This window comes from Gigantopelta aegis, chromosome 8 (genome assembly GCF_016097555.1).
Source record: "Gigantopelta aegis isolate Gae_Host chromosome 8, Gae_host_genome, whole genome shotgun sequence".
Classification (NCBI taxonomy): domain Eukaryota; kingdom Metazoa; phylum Mollusca; class Gastropoda; order Neomphalida; family Peltospiridae; genus Gigantopelta; species Gigantopelta aegis.
In genome coordinates this window covers 76,182,346-76,203,403 of record NC_054706.1, presented here as the reverse complement: position 1 = coordinate 76,203,403, position 21,058 = coordinate 76,182,346, and the positions used below count along the sequence as shown (strand labels likewise).

The 21,058-nt window shown below is 39.7% G+C and overlaps 1 protein-coding gene across 1 annotated transcript in view; it reads right to left on the bottom strand.

The window, feature by feature from the left end:
• Positions 1–1,877: 1,877 nt before the first annotated feature.
• The window catches only part of LOC121380149 (somatostatin receptor type 2-like), a 44,182-nt gene continuing 25,001 nt past the window's right edge, over positions 1,878–21,058 (bottom strand). The window contains exon 2 of the mRNA XM_041508940.1: positions 1,878–4,804. Coding sequence (XP_041364874.1) covers positions 2,586–3,827 — 1,242 coding nt within the window. The 5' untranslated portion in view covers positions 3,828–4,804 and the 3' untranslated portion in view covers positions 1,878–2,585. The remainder of the gene's footprint in view (positions 4,805–21,058) is intronic.

Below are 21,058 nucleotides of genomic sequence, written 5' to 3'. Positions count from 1 at the left end.
CTGAGGATGTCGTCTTATGGTCTGACGCGGAACCACCAGTCGGGTCTTTGTGTATTTATAGACCACTTCAACGTTTTGATGCTTTCCGGTGACGCAATGTAATTGTGGACTCGAAGTCGTAAAGGCGAGCATGTCTTTGACCCGACATGCACTATGTTGTTTGACAGATACACACAATCATCCTCCGAACCAGGAAGTTTCAGCAGTTAGAAAAATACTTCAAGTCCGATCTATATAGTTTAGAATGTAAAGCATATATGATAATATATTTTTATGGTAGCAACTGAGGCGATTCGAACTAGGAATTTTCAGCAGTCAGTAAAAGACAATTATCGCTACACTTAAAATTGGAATCTTTCTGCATTATTTCGTGACTGATCTATCAACTTTGGATAATATAATATGATACCATATTTATGGAATTTATTGAGCATACAGTAAGAATAACCAATGTAAAATTTCCACTTGTAGCCGTGTAATATATAACGTTGAACATATAGCGTCAATACAAAACTGTAATCTCTATTATAAATTTTAAACAGGAAGGTGTTTAAGCATAGTAACTGGATGTAGTTACACGCGCGTAAGACATAAACAGACTGTAAATTCGGCCCTGTAAAAGTGTAACCAGTTACTATAAACAACAAAGTATTCAAAGTCTTGAAAGATTATATATTTAATTTTTGGATTAAAAAGTCCTCCTCTTTGTTTAAACGTTTTAACGTATATGATTTGTTTAATAATTAATTCCGTCTCAATGGCGTCATTACCAGATTCATGTCCACTAGCGTCCCCTTCTATCTAATCCCCATCACTCTTCTACAATAGCTCCATCTTCACTTTTCCCCTACCAAGGAACAGACGCATTAAATAATTAATTCCATTTCATCATCATCCCTACAAGATTCTTTATTAACAAGCTCCATCCAAACCTCGTCATTGTCCTGGGCGACAAGCGTGCGCTACAACAGCTTGCTCTCAATGTGCACGTTGAACCCCACGACCTAACCTCGTCATTGTCCTGGGCGACAAGCGTGCGCTACAACAGCTTACTCTCAATGTGCACGTTGAACCCCACGACCTAACCTCGTCATTGTCCTGGGCGACAAGCGTGCGCTACAACAGCTTGCTCTCAATGTGCACGTTGAACCCCACGACCTAACCTCGTCATTGTCCTGGACGACAAGCGTGCGCTACAACAGCTTGCTCTCAATGTGCACGTTAAACCTCACGACCTAACCTCGTCATTACCAGAGTCCTGTCCACTAGCTTCTCCTTTGATGTAATCATTCTTGAAGAATACTACTTTCTCCAGTTTTTATCGTTTTAGTGTAGACTCTCAGTAGGAGCTCCTATAAGCGGTATATTAGCTACACTAGGTTAACTGTCTGTATGCAGACGTCCGCCTCTGTGAAAGTTCGTAACGTAAATGAAAGTTAAAGTTTGTTTTGTTAACGACACCACTGGAGCACATTCATTTGTTAATCATCGGCTGTTGGATGTCAAACAGTTGGTAATTCAAAGGAAATCCGCTACATTTTCCCATTAACATCAAGGGATCTTTTATATGCAACATCTCACAGACAGTATAGCACATACCACGGACTTGATATACCAGTCGTGGTGCACTATCTGAAAAGAGAAATAGCACAATGGCCCCAACCACTGGGATCGATCCCAGACCGACCGCGCACCAGGCAAGCGCTTTACCACTGAGCTACATCCCGCCATTTTAACGTAAATGATGCCCAGTTGTAATTTGGCAGTTTGGTAGGATTTTGTGAAAAACAAAATACTTCCCACATCTGTTTTTTCTTCATCTGAAACACCATTTTGTGTGAAATCTCAAAAATAGTTTAGCAACACATCTGAAAAGTCTACTGTTCTAATGATACTTTTTATTTGAACCACATGGAAAAACAAACCACAGAGTAAGTCACTAAGTAATAAAAAAAAGGCAATCAACATATTTACAGACAAAGAGTGCTACGTTTTAAATCAATAAATAAACAAAACATCAAAAGACGTGCACAAACAACTCGTTAACAACCAAACTTAAATAATAAATTAAATTTAACATCTTTTACACTCGACACAAAAAGCAAAGAACGGGAACAGGGCCCTAAGAGGGATATTTGTAGGGCATAGTTGCTCAAGAATTCAAAGCTCACAAGACTCGAGCTTAATAACTTAAAACTCAAGCGTAAAAAGAGTCTCGAATTTCGATATTTCTTTATGTTGATGATATGTATTATGTCACAGCGATTTTGTCTTTGTTTTCAGACTACCACGGAGAGCCAGCCTAAAGACAACACGACTGGTATGAAGTTACGCATTTACACGCCCGTTTGACTATTTACAAGCTATATTGTGCCACGTTCATTACAAACAAATTTTATTTTACATCAGTTCTTTCTTTCTTACAATAGTTGTCCATCTGCAATGTGGACAGAGTTTAGCAAAGACAAAAAAAAAGAAAGAAAGAAAGAAACGAAACACGAGAAAAATCACCATCCAAAAACAGCGCACGCACATAGTAGTACAATTTAAAACGAATCCGTCCCCGAAGTTCAAAACGCTCTATCTCAAAGTGCTACCGGCTTTAATAATCCCTGTTCGTCTTGGCAGGATTGGTTATTGAGTTCACAAACCACGTGACTTGTTGAATTTTGGTTCGTTTCAAAAGTGGACAGTTCCATCCGGTCATCTACCGTGGTCGCCGTGACAGCACTCTTCGCACAGCTCTGGCTGCTACGCGGAAACAGGCTGTTCTCTCCGCACAGCGACTTGTTAATGTCTGCGGGCGACGCGCACTTAAAAGCTTTTAGGAAACTTTTTCTGAAATTGTCACTGAGAAAGGCGTACAGGAACGGGTTGAGCATGCTGTTGGTGAACGTGAGCACGGTGAGCGAGCTGAACAGGTTCACCTTCCAGTACTGCAGCGGCGACGTCGGGTCCGCGTTGAACGTGATGTCCACCTGAAAGATCCAGTACGGCAGCCAGCAGATGACGTACACGGCGATCACCGTCAACACCATCCGCGTGACGCGACGGTGCGACCTCTTCTTCTCCTTCGACTTCTTGGCCGGGCCCACGCGACGCAGGCGCAGAACGACGAAAACATAGAACACAGATATCATGGACACCGGTATTGCGAAGCCCAGTATGAAGGTGTACCAGATGAAGGCCTTGTCGGCCGGGATAGGCTGTCCCTCGGGCCACGATATCGTACACGTGTGCTTGCCTTTGTACTTGGGGTTGGCCACGGTGGTCGAGTACAGGATGATGGGCAGCATCACCAAGAAGGACACGGACCAGATGCACAGACAGATGATGAGCGCCACGTTGGGCGTCCTGTACTTGAGCGAGCGGATCGGGTGGCAGACGGCCAGGTAGCGGTCCGCGCTCATCACGGTCAGCATGAAGACACTGGTGAAGAGGTTGATGGAGAAGAGCACCAGGTAGATCTTGCACATGGCGAAGTCGAACACCCAGTACTGGAGGAAGGTGGTGGTCGTCAGGAAGGGCAGACTCAGGAGGAACAGCACGTCCGAGATGGCCAGGTTCAGGATGTACATGTTCGTCACGGTCTTCATCTTGGCGAAGCGCACCACCACGTAGATCACGAGGCCGTTGCCGAGGAGACCGACCACGCAGATGATGACGTAACACGATGACATGACGACGGCGATGAAGCCCATGCGGTTTCGCGTCGATCTCGTGTCGTTGGCGGAGAGCAGCGTGTCGTTGTAGAAGTCGTCGCAAGGAGGCAGGGAGTAGTCGTCGTAAGGCGCGACGGAACTCGTCAACGTTGTCATGTCACCCATGACGTAGTTCAACACTGTCACTATGAATGTCAGTAAATTCTTTACACTGAGTAATGATTTATGCTTACAGGTGTCCAATTGGTTAGTTTGTCCGCTAGAAAGAAAGCGTTATCCGAACATTTATATTGGTATCGCGTCTTGGTTTCAGACTGTCTTACAAAATGGCGACACACACAATGTTATAATTGCGCAATCTTCACATAAATGTAATTACGAAAAACAAGAACTGAACGTTTTGTCATATTTTTACAAGTATCATATCTTGTCGATTATTTCATTTTACGCTTGCAATCTCGAAGCTGTGTCCACCTGTAAGTTATTCCTACAGCTTACCACTGAAATTCACTATGTTAGAATACCTTTACTGACACAATAAACAAAACACGAAACTTGTTTAATTCACAAGCGAATCCTCTTAGTAGAAACTGGTTAAAGAGTGCACAACTGAATTCCGCTTATTGAGAATATCAGAAATAAACGATGATGTGGCGACGTCCTTGATCTTTACTCACAACTTCATAGATCGTTGTCAACGTCATACATTAATAAACTGTTTGGTTCTTTGTTTAGCGTGCTTTCTCAACACATCTGTAAATCCTCACAAATATCTCCGATGATTTAATTTGAAAATCACAGACATTTCTCCGAATGACCATGTCCATCGAATTCACAACTGTCACCGAGACAAACAGACGCAAGAATCCCTGATGAGGTCCCACCTGGCGAGGACTTTCGTTTTTTAATATGTTTTTTTTAAACAGAAATAACTACTATGTGAGTATATTAAACTGAAATACCGAATCTGTTCTGAGCACCAGTCGTTTGAATATCCTGCAATACGCTGACGGGTAAAACATCGCAGGTGCCTGAAGATGTTGAAGATGTGTCCAATGTCTTGGGCGTCTGCGCGAAGACTAGACTGACATTTCTTACCCGTTCCGCTTCACCAGCACCGCCAGACGGAGAGAAAGGCAAGCCTGCAAAATATGAATGTTTGTATTAATAATTGACCAATAATTCTTATGAAGCACTCTCGAAAGCAGCCGGTGACAAGCCAAAACCGATAACCAGGAGAATAAATAGTGGATTCTCTGAGAACCGTCAGGTGCGTGTGTTACCGCGGACATGACTCTATATTACAAGTCGCACGTGAAGAGGCGACAAATTATTGTCATGGAGACTTTCCGGTGAAGCGACTATCCGAGAGAAAAAGGCCAGAAATAATATTTACTGGACCAAGACCCGATCTGAACGTATTGCGTGTTTTTAAATCCCGCCAGTTAAGTGCCTGGCCGTGGGAATGACGCGAGACGCGGGGTGGTTGTGAAAACAAGGACGGCTGTAAACTGGATCGCCTTGTCTCGTAAAGCTGATATATTAATTTTCTGAGGATAGTTTTATGGCAGTGTGGACCAAACACAGATAATACGGAGACATATAAGCTTATTGATTTGAAATGCATTCACTGACGACAACACAGTACCATTCTCATTCGTAGACTGACTGTGGTTTGTATGTCTGTGTGTATGACTGCACAACGCAAAAGGAAGAAATGTAATTACGGTTATATTGCATCGGACATATGGTTAAGGACCACACAGATAATGATAGTAGAAACCAGCTGCTGCCACGCAATGGGCTACTCGTTCCGATATGCAGCATCCCACACAAGATAGTACATACCACGACCTTTGTAACACCAGTTGTGGAGTACTGGCTAGTACGAGAAATAACCCAAATGCGCCTACCGACGGGAATCGATCATAAACCGACAGAGCATCAGGCGAGCGCTCTACCACTGAGCTACGGTCTGCCCTAACGCTAAGGGAAGAACAAATCCACCCTTCAATGAACCAGCGATATCACTGGTGTTGGTGTCGGTTTGTATTGTGTGAAAGAGAGAGAGAGAGAGAGAGAGAGAGAGAGAGAGAGAGAGAGAGAGAGAGAGAGAGAGAGAGAGAGAGAGAGAGAGAGAGAGAGACAGAGAGAGAGAGAGAGAGAGAGAGAAACACGGAGTACATATGTTATCGATAATGTCCACATGACAGTGCAAGGCAAACACAAAAGTCGGAGCCTGGAGTACCCAGAACTTTGATGCACCCTCTGTCTTCCAAATGCATTTAATCAGCTTCTTCCTTTTAATAGTTGTTGGTAGATATAACATCTTGGCCAAAGGTGTTTCTGGTGAAGACTGTGGATACTGCAGCCCTTTTTAATGGCCACAAAGTTCCTAGAAACACCCTGCCTATGCAATATTTAAAGTATTTAGCAGACTACCCACCAGCCTTTATCAAATCACATGCATTTTATTTGGAGTTGTTCATTACCAGTGATGTGTTACGTCATAGTGACCTGGCCCTCAATCAAATCGCCATTCTAGAGGCTTCCTGTTATTGATTACCATAAATAACATACCAAAACTGTCATGTAATAAAGCAGTCTATAACGTGAACATATGGCCATTACAAATAACGCATTATCTCGTATTGTGCAGGCCCTCCAGATCGGAACTTGCGCAAACTTGCTTTAGTAATACGTTATGAAATAAAATAATAATTATCTAAGATATTTTATTTATCACAACTGTGTTCCGAATTTTAGCTGTTTTAATTTCCCTTATTCATTCTTTCATTCAACATTAACGTGACATACAATAGCCGATACTAAACGAATGTTTTCTTAATTTATATACGGTTGTAACCTACGAAGTGCTGCGTTTTGTTAATGTAAAGGAGGTTGTAACATAGGAAGTGCTGCGTTTTGTTAATGTAAAGGAGGTTGTAACATAGGAAGTGCTGTGTTTTGTTAATGTAAAGGAGGTTGTAACATAGGAAGTGCTATGTTTTGTTAATATAAAGGAGGTTGTAACATAGGAAGTGCTGTGTTTTGTTAATGTAAAGGAGGTTGTAACATAGGAAGTGCTATGTTTTGGTAATGTAATGGAGGTTGTAACATAGGAAGTGCAATGTTTTGGTAATGTAAAGGAGGTTGTAACCTAGAAAGCGCTGTTTTGTTAATGTAAAAGAGGTTGTAACAGGAAGTGCTGTGTTTTAGTAATGTAAAGGAGGTTGTAACATACGAAGAGCTGTCTTTTGGTAATGTAAAAGAGGTTGTAACATAAGAAATGCTGTGTTTTGGTAATGTAAAGGAGGCTGTAACCTAGAAAGCGCTGCGTATTGGTAATGTAAACAAAGTTGTAATCTAGGAAGTTCTGTGTTTTGGTAACGTTTTTTTTTATGTAAACGATATTGTAACTTAGGAAACACTATTTTGGGGTAATGTTGAAGATATTGTCACCTAGGAAAATCTGTATTCTATTAATATAATCGATGTTGTAACATAGAAAGTGCTTCGTTTTGTTAATATAAACGATGATATAACCAAGAAAGAGCTATGTTTTGAGTAATGTTAACGAGGTTGTAACCTAGAAAGCACTGTTTTTTGTTAACGTAAAGGATGTTGTAAACTCTGAATTGCTGTGTTTTGTTAACGTAAACACTTTTGTAACCCAGGAAGTGCTGCGTACTGATAACGTAAACGAGGCTCTAATCTAGGAAGTGGTGTTTTTGTTATTATAAACGAGATTGTAACTTAGAAAGTGCTGTCTTTTGTTAATGTAAACGATGTTTTAACCTAGGAAGCACTGTTTGTTGTCAATATAAACGATGTTTTAACCTAGGAAGCACTGTTTGTTGTTAATGTAAACGATGTTATAATCTAGGAAGCACTGTTTGTTGTTAATGTAAACGATGTTATAACCTAGGAAGCACTGTTTGTTGTTAATGTAAACGATGTTATAACCTAGGAAGCACTGTTTGTTGTTAATGTAAACGATGTTTGCGACGGAACATGTTCTTATCTTTTCGCCTGTGGCGATATTAATTGTTTTAGAGGGCCGTGTGCGGCTGGGTTACGTAATACCCCCGCGCGACGGTGGTCAGACCAGGTGTGGAGGCCATGTGGCCAGTGGTTACGTAATACCTCCGCGAGTTCTGTTTTTCGACCTTGTATTCCTAGCGGAATGGCGACAGTAAGTCTGGTCATCTAAGAAAATATGCCGTCTTGGTCGCTGTGGAAATATCTCATGATAGGTGGAGTACCGCGATGTGTCCCCAGGCGATATTGGGCTTTTATAATAAATAGCTAGGGTTTTTGGATTATCGGGGAGAATCATTGGAAGGCTTTCGGGGAACGTTAGTCCGACTGGACTTGGTAAATATATATTTCTGCTCTGTTGTATAACCTTGATGTGATTGATGTGACTTTAAATATTTTAATACTGTATTATACCAATATTATTTAGACAGTGTTTCCGGTAATCTGACGAAGTAAATTGTAGGCTTCATTGTTCTAAAAATTAAAGCTTAACCAGTCATCCTAGAGGACCTAGGTAAACTGTAAGTTATTGTCTTTATGGTGATATGTACCAGTATTATTTCTGTATTACAAGGTTACTGAATGAGTAGTTAAGGGTTAATTAAAAATTAACCAGTTAGGAATAGAGTTGTAATTCCTTTATTAATTAAGTTCCCCTGGCAGCGTTTCTCAATTATCACACGTGTGTGTGTTGTATCACGGTGAAGTCATTATAATATTGTGTACACTAGACACCTAGTGATTAACTAATTAAGTTATTAGTTCTGGGTTGTTATTATTATTGTTGTTGTTGTTAATTAATTAACTGCGGCAAATATATTTGTCAGCTTAAGGTTAATACAGATTCCAAAGTGTATTGTGTTTTGTTGTGTTTTCAAGTGAACTAACGTGCTATATATATAAATATTTATGTAAGATCGTATCTCTGATATACCTAGAGACGAGCCACTCGGGTAGTGGACTGCCCGATACAGAGAGATCTAATAGATATACAGTTAGGAGAGATATTTGGATAATCGTGTTTTATTCAGTTACGGGTATTATAGGATCCCCGTGACAATGTTATAACCTTGGAAGGGAAGCGTGTTTTGTTAATGTAAACGATGTTATAACCTAGGAAGCACTGTTTGTTGTTAATGTAAACGATGTTATAACCTAGGAAGCACTGTTTGTTGTTAATGTAAACGATGTTATAACCTTGGAAGGGAAGCGTGTTTTGTTAATGTAAACGATGTTATAACCTAGAAATCACTGTTTGTGGTTAATGTAAACGATGTTATAACCTAGGAAGCACTGTTTGTTGTTAATGTAAACGATGTTATAACCTTGGAAGGGAAGCGTGTTTTGTTAATGTAAACGATGTTATAACCTAGAAATCACTGTTTGTGGTTAATGTAAACGATGTTATAACCTAGGAAGCACTGTTTGTTGTTAATGTAAACGATGTCATAACCTAGGAAATACTGTTTGTTATTAATGTAAACGATGTTATAACCTAGGAAGGGAAGCGTGTCTTGTTAATGTAAACGATGTTATAACCTAGGAAGCACTGTTTGTTGTTAATGTAAACGATGTCATAACCTAGGAAGCACTGTTTGTTGTTAATGTAAACGATGTTATAACCTTGGAAGGGAAGCGTGTTTTGTTAATGTAAACGATGTTATAACCTAGAAATCACTGTTTGTGGTTAATGTAAACGATGTTATAACCTAGGAAGCACTGTTTGTTGTTAATGTAAACGATGTCATAACCTAGGAAATACTGTTTGTTATTAATGTAAACGATGTTATAACCTAGGAAGGGAAGCGTGTCTTGTTAATGTAAACGATGTTATAACCTAGGAAGCACTGTTTGTTGTTAATGTAAACGATGTCATAACCTAGGAAATACTGTTTGTTATTAATGTAAACGATGTTATAACCTAGGAAGGGAAGCGTGTCTTGTTAATGTAAACGATGTTATAACACAGAAAGCTTTGTATTTTGTTAATGCAAACGTCACTGTGTTTTGTGAACGTAAACGATGTTGTAAACCTAGGAATCGCTGTGTTTTGTTATTGTAAACGATGTTGTAATTTCGGAATCGCTGTGTTTTGTTATTGTAAACGATGTTATAATTTAGGAATCGCTGTGTTTTGTTATTGTAAACGATGTTATAATTTAGGAATCGCTGTTTTGTTATTGTAAACGATGTTGTAATTTAGAAATCGCTGTGTTTTGTTATTGTAAATGATGTTGTAACCTAGGAATCGCTGTGTTTTGTTATTGTAAACGAAGTTGTAATTTAGGAATCGCTGTGTTTTGTGAACGTAAACGATGTTGTAATTTAGGAATCGCTGCGGTTTGTTATTGTAAACGGTGTTGTAATTTAGGAATCGCTGTGTTTTGTTATTGTAAACGATGTTGTAACCTAGGAATCGCTGTGTTTTTTGTTAACGTAAACGATGTTGTAATTTAGGAATCGCTGTGTTTTGTTATTGTAAACGATGTTGTAACTTAGGAATCGCTGTGTTTTGTTATTGTAAACGATTTTGTAATTTAGGAATCGCTGTTTTGTTATTGTAAACGATGTTGTAACCTAGGAATCGCTGTGTTTTGTTATTGTAAACGATGTTGTAACCTAGGAATCGCTTCGGTTTGTTACTGTAAACGAGGTTGTACACGTGAGAAGACTGTTAAAGGGACACGCCCTAGTTACGGCTAGTTGTGAACCATTACGGCGTTGTTTTTCGCTATTAAACCCATTTTTTCACAAATAAAATTGCACTTTACTTACATTTTATTATTTAGAATACATATTTCCATTCACCTGAAGTGCTTTTTGGTAATCCTGGTAATCCTGATGTTTGTAAAACCACGAAATGCATTTTTTGTATTTCTTAACAACAGGCGTGCACTCGAGAAACAACCGTTAAGCAAGCGAGGTCCAATCTATTTTTAGAGCGAATCTTCCTGTGTAAACGTCACAGACGTTGGTATACCACGTGACCGTTATCATTTTTGGTTCGGTTTGTTTTCTCGTGCACGGTTCGCGCAGTCAACATCCGATTTGTTGTCGTTTGCTTGTTGTTCATTTGTGAGATTTTTCTTCACAGTTCGTGAACATTTTCAGTAACAATAAAGTTCAGACAAGTAAGTGTCTTAATACAAAACGTTACAAACCCTTAAAACCAAGTAATTTTACTAAGTCTTACGATATCTGGAGAGGGGATACAACCAGGACAGAACAGTTGGAACATGTCCAGGAGAGGTGAAAAGAACGCACCTCAAGTCTGTGCGCACTCTGTGAAATTTGTCGTGACGTAGGCATTGTTGTGCTTCGAGCGACATCTACCGGTGACATCAGAATACTAACTTTCAAAATTATTTCAAGCAATTGGGACATGGGGATTCCCATGGTATTTAAAGATATAAAACCTGCTTTTTCACTCCATTTGATAAAAAACGTGATCTAAGTGTGTTACAGGTTTGTAGATTAACCAAATTATAATTTATTTTCGCTGGATGGAACTAGGATGTGCGGCTTTAAGTACGTGACGTACACGAAGTCACTGGTAGACTAACATCTGTCAGCTGTCGTCTGCGATCCGCCGTGACACTGGCAGTGTGATGAAATTACCCTAAGACACAAACTAATTGCCGTATTACTTAGCTTACTAGAGTTTGCACGCGGCCACAGCCTACGTCGGAGAGGCTAGAACGCGCAGGTCACGTGTCACATTATCTTCCTCCTTTACTTTAGAGAACCGGCAAAACTGCGCCTCAATCTTGACAGAACTAATTGATTGACGCTTTTCCTTTTGGGAACTATTCGAAATTGAAACAGTAATCAGGCGGGAAGGGTTGAAAATTGAATGTTTGTTTAACGACACCCCAGAAAATAATTCATTCAACAGCTGTTAAATACTCCCAGGAATGAGAACACGGAAGTGCGATGATGGAGTGCGGTTGCATGTGTTGTAATCAGTAAATAGCTAATTCCATGGATGATATTCTAAGACTGGATTTCTCATTCTCGGTTTAACCTGTGATTCGTGGTTCAAATGCGGTTTGAAATATTGAAGGTTCATCGTAACCCGTGCTTATCTAAGCGTAGTTCGAAGTTTGAGCCTCTCTTATTTAAGCTACCGCTTATAGCCCAGGGTAACGTGCTCGCTTGATGCGCGTTCGATCCCCGTCGGTGGCCCATTCCAGCCAGCGCATTCAAAGGCCATGGTATGTACTATCCTGTCTGTGGGATGATGCATATACAAGATCCTTGCTACTAATGGAAACAATGTAGTAGATTTTCTCTCTAAGACTATATGTCAAACGTACCAAATGTATGACATCCAATAACCGATGACTAATAAATCAATGTGCTCTAGTGGTGTGGTTAAAAAACAACAACTTTGGAATATACGCAGATTTCCACGATGCATTACACCACAATATAAAATTAGTTGGGGGAAATGAGTACATTCCAATTACCCGAAACCACGCCTTACACAGGGCAACAGAAGTTAATATTGAACAATGATTGATATCAACCCGCAAGACACCGAGAAACGACTGGTAGCAATGATTACATCGCTTAGCCGAGCATTGAGACACGTTCAATACCAGGCTCAGATTTATCTCGCTATTATGTATGTCGAAACAAATACTGCATTAAAGTTGGGAGACAAAAAACATATTAAAACGTCTTCCAATCCTACGACTCCGATAGCCCCGGATTATTGACCAACTCCGGCTTAGCTAGACTGTGGTGCCCGGTCTTAATGAAGACAGATGACGTTATTTGTCAGGGATCGTTGGCGTGGTGAAATGAGTTGTCTGTTGGAGAACACTGTTGGTTTATTGTAATTGATGGAGGAAATAAAGCACTGGTTTGCCTTATATAATCGAGCCAGTCTCCAGAGGTGTAACTTGTCGTATCCATTACAGTGATACAACCACCAGACGGTGGTAGCGCAATGGAGAAAGAGAGAGAGAGAGAGAGAGAGAGAGAGAGAGAGAGAGAGAGAGAGAGAGAGAGAGAGAGAGAGAGAGAGAGAGAGAGAGAGAAAACCCGTCTTAAACCTCTAATTAGTTTCAAGTTACCGACATCAGCTGGGTTGTGACCAATTCATCGGGTGAAGTCAGAAAAAAGGGACTGCAAAACTATATTTTAAAGGGACATTCCTGAGTTTGCTGCACTTTTTAAGATGCTAACGACTAACAGAACCTTTTTAACGATTGTAATTACATATCAAATATATTTTTCTGCATAAAATATTAGTGGCTGTATATTAAACGTGTTTCTGATAGTTTCTGTAAGTTTAATCGTAGAAATATTTTATTAGTCGGAAACAACTTACAATGCAGCAAACTCAGGAATGTCCCTTTAAATCTCTTATTAGTTCAACGTCACCTACATCGGTGGGATTTTGACAAAATCATCGGATATGGTTTAAAAAAAAAGGGACTGCAAAACCACGTTTTAAACTATGAAAAGGACCTTGCAGCATATTATTATAGATATTTAACAACCTACTCTCCCATGCCTGTTTTTATATATAATAGTATTTAACAGTTCTGTAATACGATACCAAACAACACCGCTTCATATGAATTCATATATATCAGAACATATCATGTTAAATGTGAGCGTGCATGCATGCTGGTACAGCGTCTATGTGTGCGTCCGTGCGTGCATGTGTGTGATGATCCATCTCAACACGGGAAACGATGATACTAACGTCGAGGGAGTTACCGATAGTTGTTATCTTCGACGTAAAGGTCACGCGAGTTTACTATGATACTGTGGTTCCAGCAGTTGTCTATATAATATGGTCCATAAATCAATATCAAATGTGTTTTAGGCGTTGAGGTTTATCCAGGTTATAAATCATGTCATTTACGAGAAATGTAGCTGATTAAACATAAACAACATGCTTGTATTAATATAAGATGTGATTTTAACATTTAATAATATGTGGTTTCAAATACGAACTCTGTTGCCAATGCTAAATATACGAAATCTGACGTCAATTCTAAATACAAACTCTATTGTCAAAGCTTAAAGGGACATTCCTCAGTTTGCTGCAATTATTAAGATGTTATCGACTAACAAATACTTTTTAACGATTTTAATTACATAAAATATTAGTGGCTATATTAAACGTGTTTATGATCGTTCTAATATTTGTACTATGTTAAATTTCATTTTATTTCCTAAAATATTGTTTTTTCGTACGTACGAAATTATTTGAAGACAAAATCCAGTTTGGGCTTTTTACAAATATTAGACGACCAGAAACACATTGAATATACGGACATTGACATTCTAAACAAGTAAATATATTTAATATGTAAGTTTAATCGTAGAAATATTTCATTAGCCAAAAACATCTTACAATGCAGCAAACTCAGGAATGTCCCTTTAATGCGAACTCTGTTGTCAATGCTAAATACGAATTCTGTTGTCAATGCTAAATACGAACTCTGTTGTCAATGCTAAATACGAACTCTGTTGTCACAGCTTAATGCGAACTCTGTTGTCACTGCTAAATGCGCACTCTGTTGTCAATACTAAATGAGAACTCTGTTGTCAATGCTAAATACGAACTCTGTTGTCAATACTAAATGAGAACTCTGTTGTCAATGCTAAATACGCACTCTGTTGTCAATACTAAATGAGAACTCTGTTGTCAATACTAAATGAGCACTCTGTTGTCAATGCTAAATACGCACTCTGTTGTCAATGCTAAATACGAACTCTGTTGTCAATGCTAAATACGAACTCTGTTGTCAATGCTAAATACGAACTCTGTTGTCAGTGCTAAAAGCGAACTGTATTATTAAGGCAAACCTTATTACTGAAGATATATGACGAGTGCCACGGTGGGACAGATATATGACGAGTGCCACGGTGGGACAGATATATGACGAGTGCCACGGTGGGACAGATATATGACGAGTGCCACCGGTGGGACAGATATATGACGAGTGACACCGGTGGGACAGATATATGACGAGTGCCACCGGTGGGACAGATATGCTCATCTTTCGCGAACACCTGATACCACCACTGTTTTGACAGTGATTCATGAGTGCATGTCATCACAGCTGTACTTATCCAAATGAGCTCGGTCCTGGGGTAGTTGTAATTGAGTAAACTAGCCTGGAAGTGGAAGTCCTCTTTGTGGCGGTCAAAAGGATGTATTGTCCAGTAAAGAAGCCCCTCGGGATCTCCTATAGACGAAGAAAGATTCATGGAATCGACCACCCAGTCGACTCTGCATTGTGCAAAGATACAGTCTTAATCACGGATATGGGTTTCGTCGTTCAAATGTATGTCACTTCAAGTTTTAACCATTAAAATTAATGCTCTTGAATTGTATAAAGGTTACCTAGTTTGTATCGCCCAAAACCTGAAATAAATTATTACCTGCAACTCACAATACCATGTTACATTAACATATTTGATTGCCATGCATCCGAGTTCTTCTACGGAAGTTATCTGAGGGTTTTTTAATGAAAATCCAAAAACTGGTTTAGCCTATAAATAATGTGTTGGTGTTAGAATATTTGTCAGTTCACTAAATTTTAATTTGCTATTTTGTTTATTAAAATTTTACTTTTTATCTTAGAAATATTTATGAGGAAAACGGGGTTTCTGATTATTGCGCACATTGCAGTGAGAGAATACAACCTATCTGATGCTTTGATGCAATAGGGATATGTATAAAACATAATTCAAAGACAATTTTCTTATATTTCAATACGCAATACGTGATCAGGGCCCTATCTCTGCACAATGCAAAGTCCATTGAGAATTTGACAAAATAATGGTTGATTCCACGAATCTCTATCTACTGCCTCAATATAGGACAGCCACTTTCGACATTCTTTACTGGAGATGGCATCGTCGTTGCACCGCCACGAAGACGACCGCCACTCCCAGACTAGCAAAACTAGCACCTGGCAGAGCTCACTGGAATAAGTAGTTGTGATGACATGTAAAAGGTGAAACGAGAAACACAGGCGGAATGTATTTTGAATTAAATCCTGTGTGTACACATCAATTTATCACGAATAATCGTAAATGCGACCTAAATTGATGCGAACTGCTATTCGTGTCAAATGCGAACTCCTTTCATTCACTACCGCATTGCTGGTCGTGTTAATTGTGAATTGTAATATTCTATATGATCACAACGTGAACAATGTGTACTAAAGTGGAGGTTTTCATTGTTCGATGGAACTAATTTGTTGTTCATGCTAAGTACGGGTAGTTGATGAGAAAACCGTATTGCAAGCCTAACCCTGGAGCGCAGGGACACGCACACACACCGACCTATTCAATATTTTCATTACCACAGAGCCGGGCCACATTATTGTTGTTAATGGTGGACGCGGCTTGTTTAGCCCACGGTGCACGCGAGCGACCGGCAACAAACGAGATTATCCGAATACCACCTCCCAGCACAGGCTCGACCACACTGGCGGAACGGACTCAATATTTGCAGGACATACGGCTGCATTAGACCGCGATAATAGGTATTTTCCGATCACCGGAATTCCTGGTTTCCACAGAAGGGTATTACAGCAATCTCCTACTAATCGATCGCTCCAGAATCGGTCAATGTTTTCTAGGATCTCATGTTTCTCGGTGGTTCTACAAATACAACGCAGATATTCGAATACACACTATCGGAAAAACACCCCACCCCATCCCCAACAAAAACCACCACCATCACTACCAACAATAACAATAGATGAAGATAGAAGAAAAACTATTTCAGTAAACTGTGCAATTATAACAGGATATGTTAGCACACCTACGTCATCCCGAACCACAGCACCTTCTAATAATAAGCATACGATACGGTGGTTCTACAGTTATCGTATGTGGTAGTCCATTGTACATTAATACACACCAGCCATCTACATCGTATGTGGTAGTCCATTGTACATTAATACACACCAACCATCTACCTCGTATGTGGTAGTCCATTGTACATTAATACACACCAGCCATCTACATCGTATGTGGTAGTCCATTGTACATTAATACACACCAGCCTTCTACATCGTATGTGGTAGTCCATTGTACATTAATACACACCAGCCATCTACATCGTATGTGGTAGTCCATTGTACATTAATACACACCAGCCATCTACATCGTATGTGGTAGTCCATTGTACATTAATACACACCAGCCATCTACCTCTACCCTTGTTTTATTATTTTTCAACGACACCGGAAGAGCACATTAATTAGGTCATAGGTTAGTGGATGTCAACATTCAGAAAAAAGCTACATTTCCATTATCAGCAAAGGATCTTTAATATACAATTAACCCACAGGACAGCACATACCATCACTGAATAGTGTCCAAAACACTTCAGTTGAGCATTGTACGTGATGGATAAGCCGCCCGTTACATTCACGAAAACACCTCCCTAAAAAAAACCCAACTCTTCAACAACCCCCCCCCCCCCCCCCCCAAAAAAAAAAAAAGAAAAAAAAAGAAAAAAAAAGAACAACAAACAGCACAACACAAAAACAAACCCGGAGCATCAACCACGTTACAGTACACTATTTAATATGTCTAGATTCGCAGATCCATACCGAAAACGAAATTTAGAGTCAACAAACAACTTTTTTGTGTGCTCTTCAAATAAGTATATTAATTAAAGCATAAAGGGAAAACACGTGCGTTACGACGAAAATAGCATTTAATAGACCCAGCTATTTCCTGATCCAATTAATGTCATCATTAACTTTATGCTGTCTTCGTTATTGGTAAGCGTGAGCAGAAAAAGAAATAAAAGTCTCTGTAAATTAAAAGAGATACATCCAATTTTGGGGCCATCCCACTTCTAAGAGAAAGCAGTCGATTACATACATAGTTATGTGATTAGTTGCATGCTGTAAGCAATATGGCGGCCGTTAGGTAAATGAGAAACTCGTAAAATCTCAGACGTCCACGAAAACTGCACCCGCAATTGGCTGAGCTTAGAGACGAATCGGTCCGCGCGAGATAACTGGGCAAACTGCGGACACACGGAGCGACAGACAATGATACAGCCGTTTTGTGTCGATTATTACGTACGTAGACTATTGCACGTTTGACAGTACGTGACTTTTGTTGTGTATTCAGCAAACCATACGTTATGTTTTGCACATTCTCCTCGGGAGAGTCTGTCATCCTATAGACGAGGAAATACACACAGATTTATGGAATCAACCATTATTTAGCGAAATGCGCATTGTACAGTGATCTATACAGCCTTGGTCGTTGACTTGTGTATTCAGCTAAAAGTATGTTAACTATTGAATAGTCTACCACATGTTGACGTTTGTCTATTAAGCCACAATTACGTTGACTCGTGTGTTCTACACACGCGCGCGCGCGCAGAGACACGGAGAACAAAGATAGGGGATAGAAAGAAAGGACATGGAGAGAGAGAGAGAGAGAGAGAGAGAGAGAGAGAGAGAGAGAGAGAGAGAGAGAGAGAGAGAGAGAGAGAGAGATATTAACCCACTTAGAAACACGTCGCGTGATCGCCGAAATGAAACCCGAGCATCACTGAAACCGATCATTCATTGAACACAGACGTGCTGTTTAGTACGTTATTTCTAACTGACGGAAATCTCTGACGCATAACCAGTCGATCTCAGATTTACCGCGCGAGCCATTGTGTGGTCGTCTGCGTGTTATACCCATGAGGATCGTACAGAGCAGGGATATGATTAATTCATAGCAATCTCAAGAGCGATTTTCATCACTTTCAGGTGTTTTATTATCGAACTATTAAATCAACGATTTTACACCATTCAATATTAAATGTAAATCACCACAGCTGTTATAGCTTGGCTAAAGTGTACTTAAAAAGACATGCGATTAGTTCAACGGATAAAATTAAAACGAAATGATAATGTCTCAGCATTCTGTTTAATGAGTTAAAGTTTGTTTCGATTAACGACATCACTAGAAGATGGCTATTGGATGTCAAACGTTTGTTAACTAGACAAGTTGTCTTGAGAAGAAATCCATTACTTTTTTCTCATTAAAGGGATCTTTTTATAGGCACTTTCCCCACTGGTACAGACATGACAACATATACCACGGCCTTTGGTATACCAGTCGTTGGGCACTGATTGGATGTTCAACCCTACAACCAAACCACGCCAGGTGAGCGCTCTTGGCATTTGACAAATTAGTGGTTGATTCAATCAGTGTATTTAGTGCCTAGTCCATAAGAAGACAGCCACTCCCGAGATCCTTTTATGGAAATTTCTTCCACTGCCACAAAGAGGACTGCCACTCCCAGACGGATTACTAAACGAAAACAAACACCGGCCAGAGTTTACTGGAATAAGCACACAGTCGTGAATCCTTGGAACTAAGGTTCTTCTCATCCCAACCAGTGCTCCACGACTGGTACATCAAAAACCAAGATATATACTGCCATGTGTATGTGATATCACATTCAATATATATCTCTTTCTACTTTCTAAGAGTAGCCAGTCTGGCAGCAGCGGGTTTCCTCTCGCACACCAAACCAAGTGTAAAAATAACCACACATTAGACAAACAGCCGTGGGTTAAAGTCGACTGGGGTATCGTTAAACAGCTGACATTTTCCTTTTTGTCTATTTCTCGTTCTAGCCAGTGCACCACGACTGGCATATCAAAGGCCGTGGTATGTGCTATCATGTATGTGGGATGATGCATTTAAAACATTCCTTGCTACTAATGGAAAATGTAGCGAATATAAGAATATAATTACGTAAAAATTCAAAATGTTTGACATCCAATAGACGGGCTATTTCTCGTTCCAGTCAGTGCACCACGACTGGTATATCAATGGCCGTGATATGTTCTATCCGGTCTGTGGGATGGTGCATATAAAAGATCTCTTGCTACTAATGGAAAAATGTAACAGGTTGTTTTCTCTTAGACTATATGTCACAATTACCAAATGTTTGACATCCAATAGCCGATGATTAATAAGTGAATGTCCTCTAGTGGTGTTGTTAAACAAAACAATCCCCCCCCCCCAATTGCCGATGATTAATAACTCAATGTGCTCTAGTGATGTCGTTAAACAAAACAAACTTAACTCGATTGGTATTAAAGTGTCCCCTGCGTGCCGTTTCCAACACGGAGGAACTTAAATATATCAGCTGAGAAAATCTAGTTATAACGAAACACAGAGAGATGGTATCGACGTGAAGCTCAATTCCGTATGCGCTACGGCAACAACAACTGGTATGGCACAGAACTGTCATTCCAAGGACGAGGAAATAAGGAAGACATTTCTGTGTGGACTGTTCCCCTTTGGCTACGTATGAGAGAGAGAGAAAGAGAGAGAGAGAGAGAGAGAGAGAGAGAGAGAGAGAGAGAGAGAGAGAGAGAGAGAGAGAGAGAGAGAGAGGGAAAGAGGGACAAACAGAGAGAGAGAGAGAGGGGGGGGGGGGGAGACATACAGACAGACAGACAAAGACAGACAGACACAGAAAGCATGTAGCGGCATTCATCACATGGGGTTTTAAAGTGTGAGTGCTTCTTTTGTACATTTGTACCATATCCAGCTCATAGTAGTTAACACTTGAAATTATTTACCACTTGCACATTCTTGCTTCGTATTCAAAAGGCGCAGACCCTAGTTTCAGCCCGTGAACATGGACACCACGTTTAGTCGATCTACAAACCTGCACCACATTTGGATAACGTTATAACAGAGAGAAGCTAAAGTCTGTTATGTTTAAACGGGGAAATACCGTCTAAAATAGATTAGGGCTTCTTTCAATAACCAATACCTCTCAGACAAACGTGCATTTTTACAATTATAAAAAATGCATTTTGGGGTATTACAAGAACCTGGATAACCAGACCCACTTCAACATTTACGAAAATTAATAGCCGATGATTAATAAAGCAATGTGCTCTAGTGGTGTCGTTAAACAAAACAAACTTTAACTTTTGTTTCCTCTCTAAGACTATATACCAAAAATACAATTTTTTTTACATTCAATGATTTAGTAATCATCGTGCACTAGTGATGTCGTTAAACAAAACAAAGGTTTTTCGTTTCGTTCAGAACAAGATGACATTAATTACCTACCACATGTCAACATTAAACTATTTTTTAAAATCAATAAAATAATCGAAACTTCTTCATTTATTACCTCATCAAAATTCATATTCCGACTTTCGATGACATGCAATTTGATAAGTATCTAATAGACTTCCTGCTACGATAGAATCATTGCTTTAAAAAAATCCCCAATATCCGTACTTGGGGTTAATTAAAACCGGCTAGCAGAATAATTTGAAACCCGTGTACTATATTATTATGGGAATTAATTTTCTTCCAAC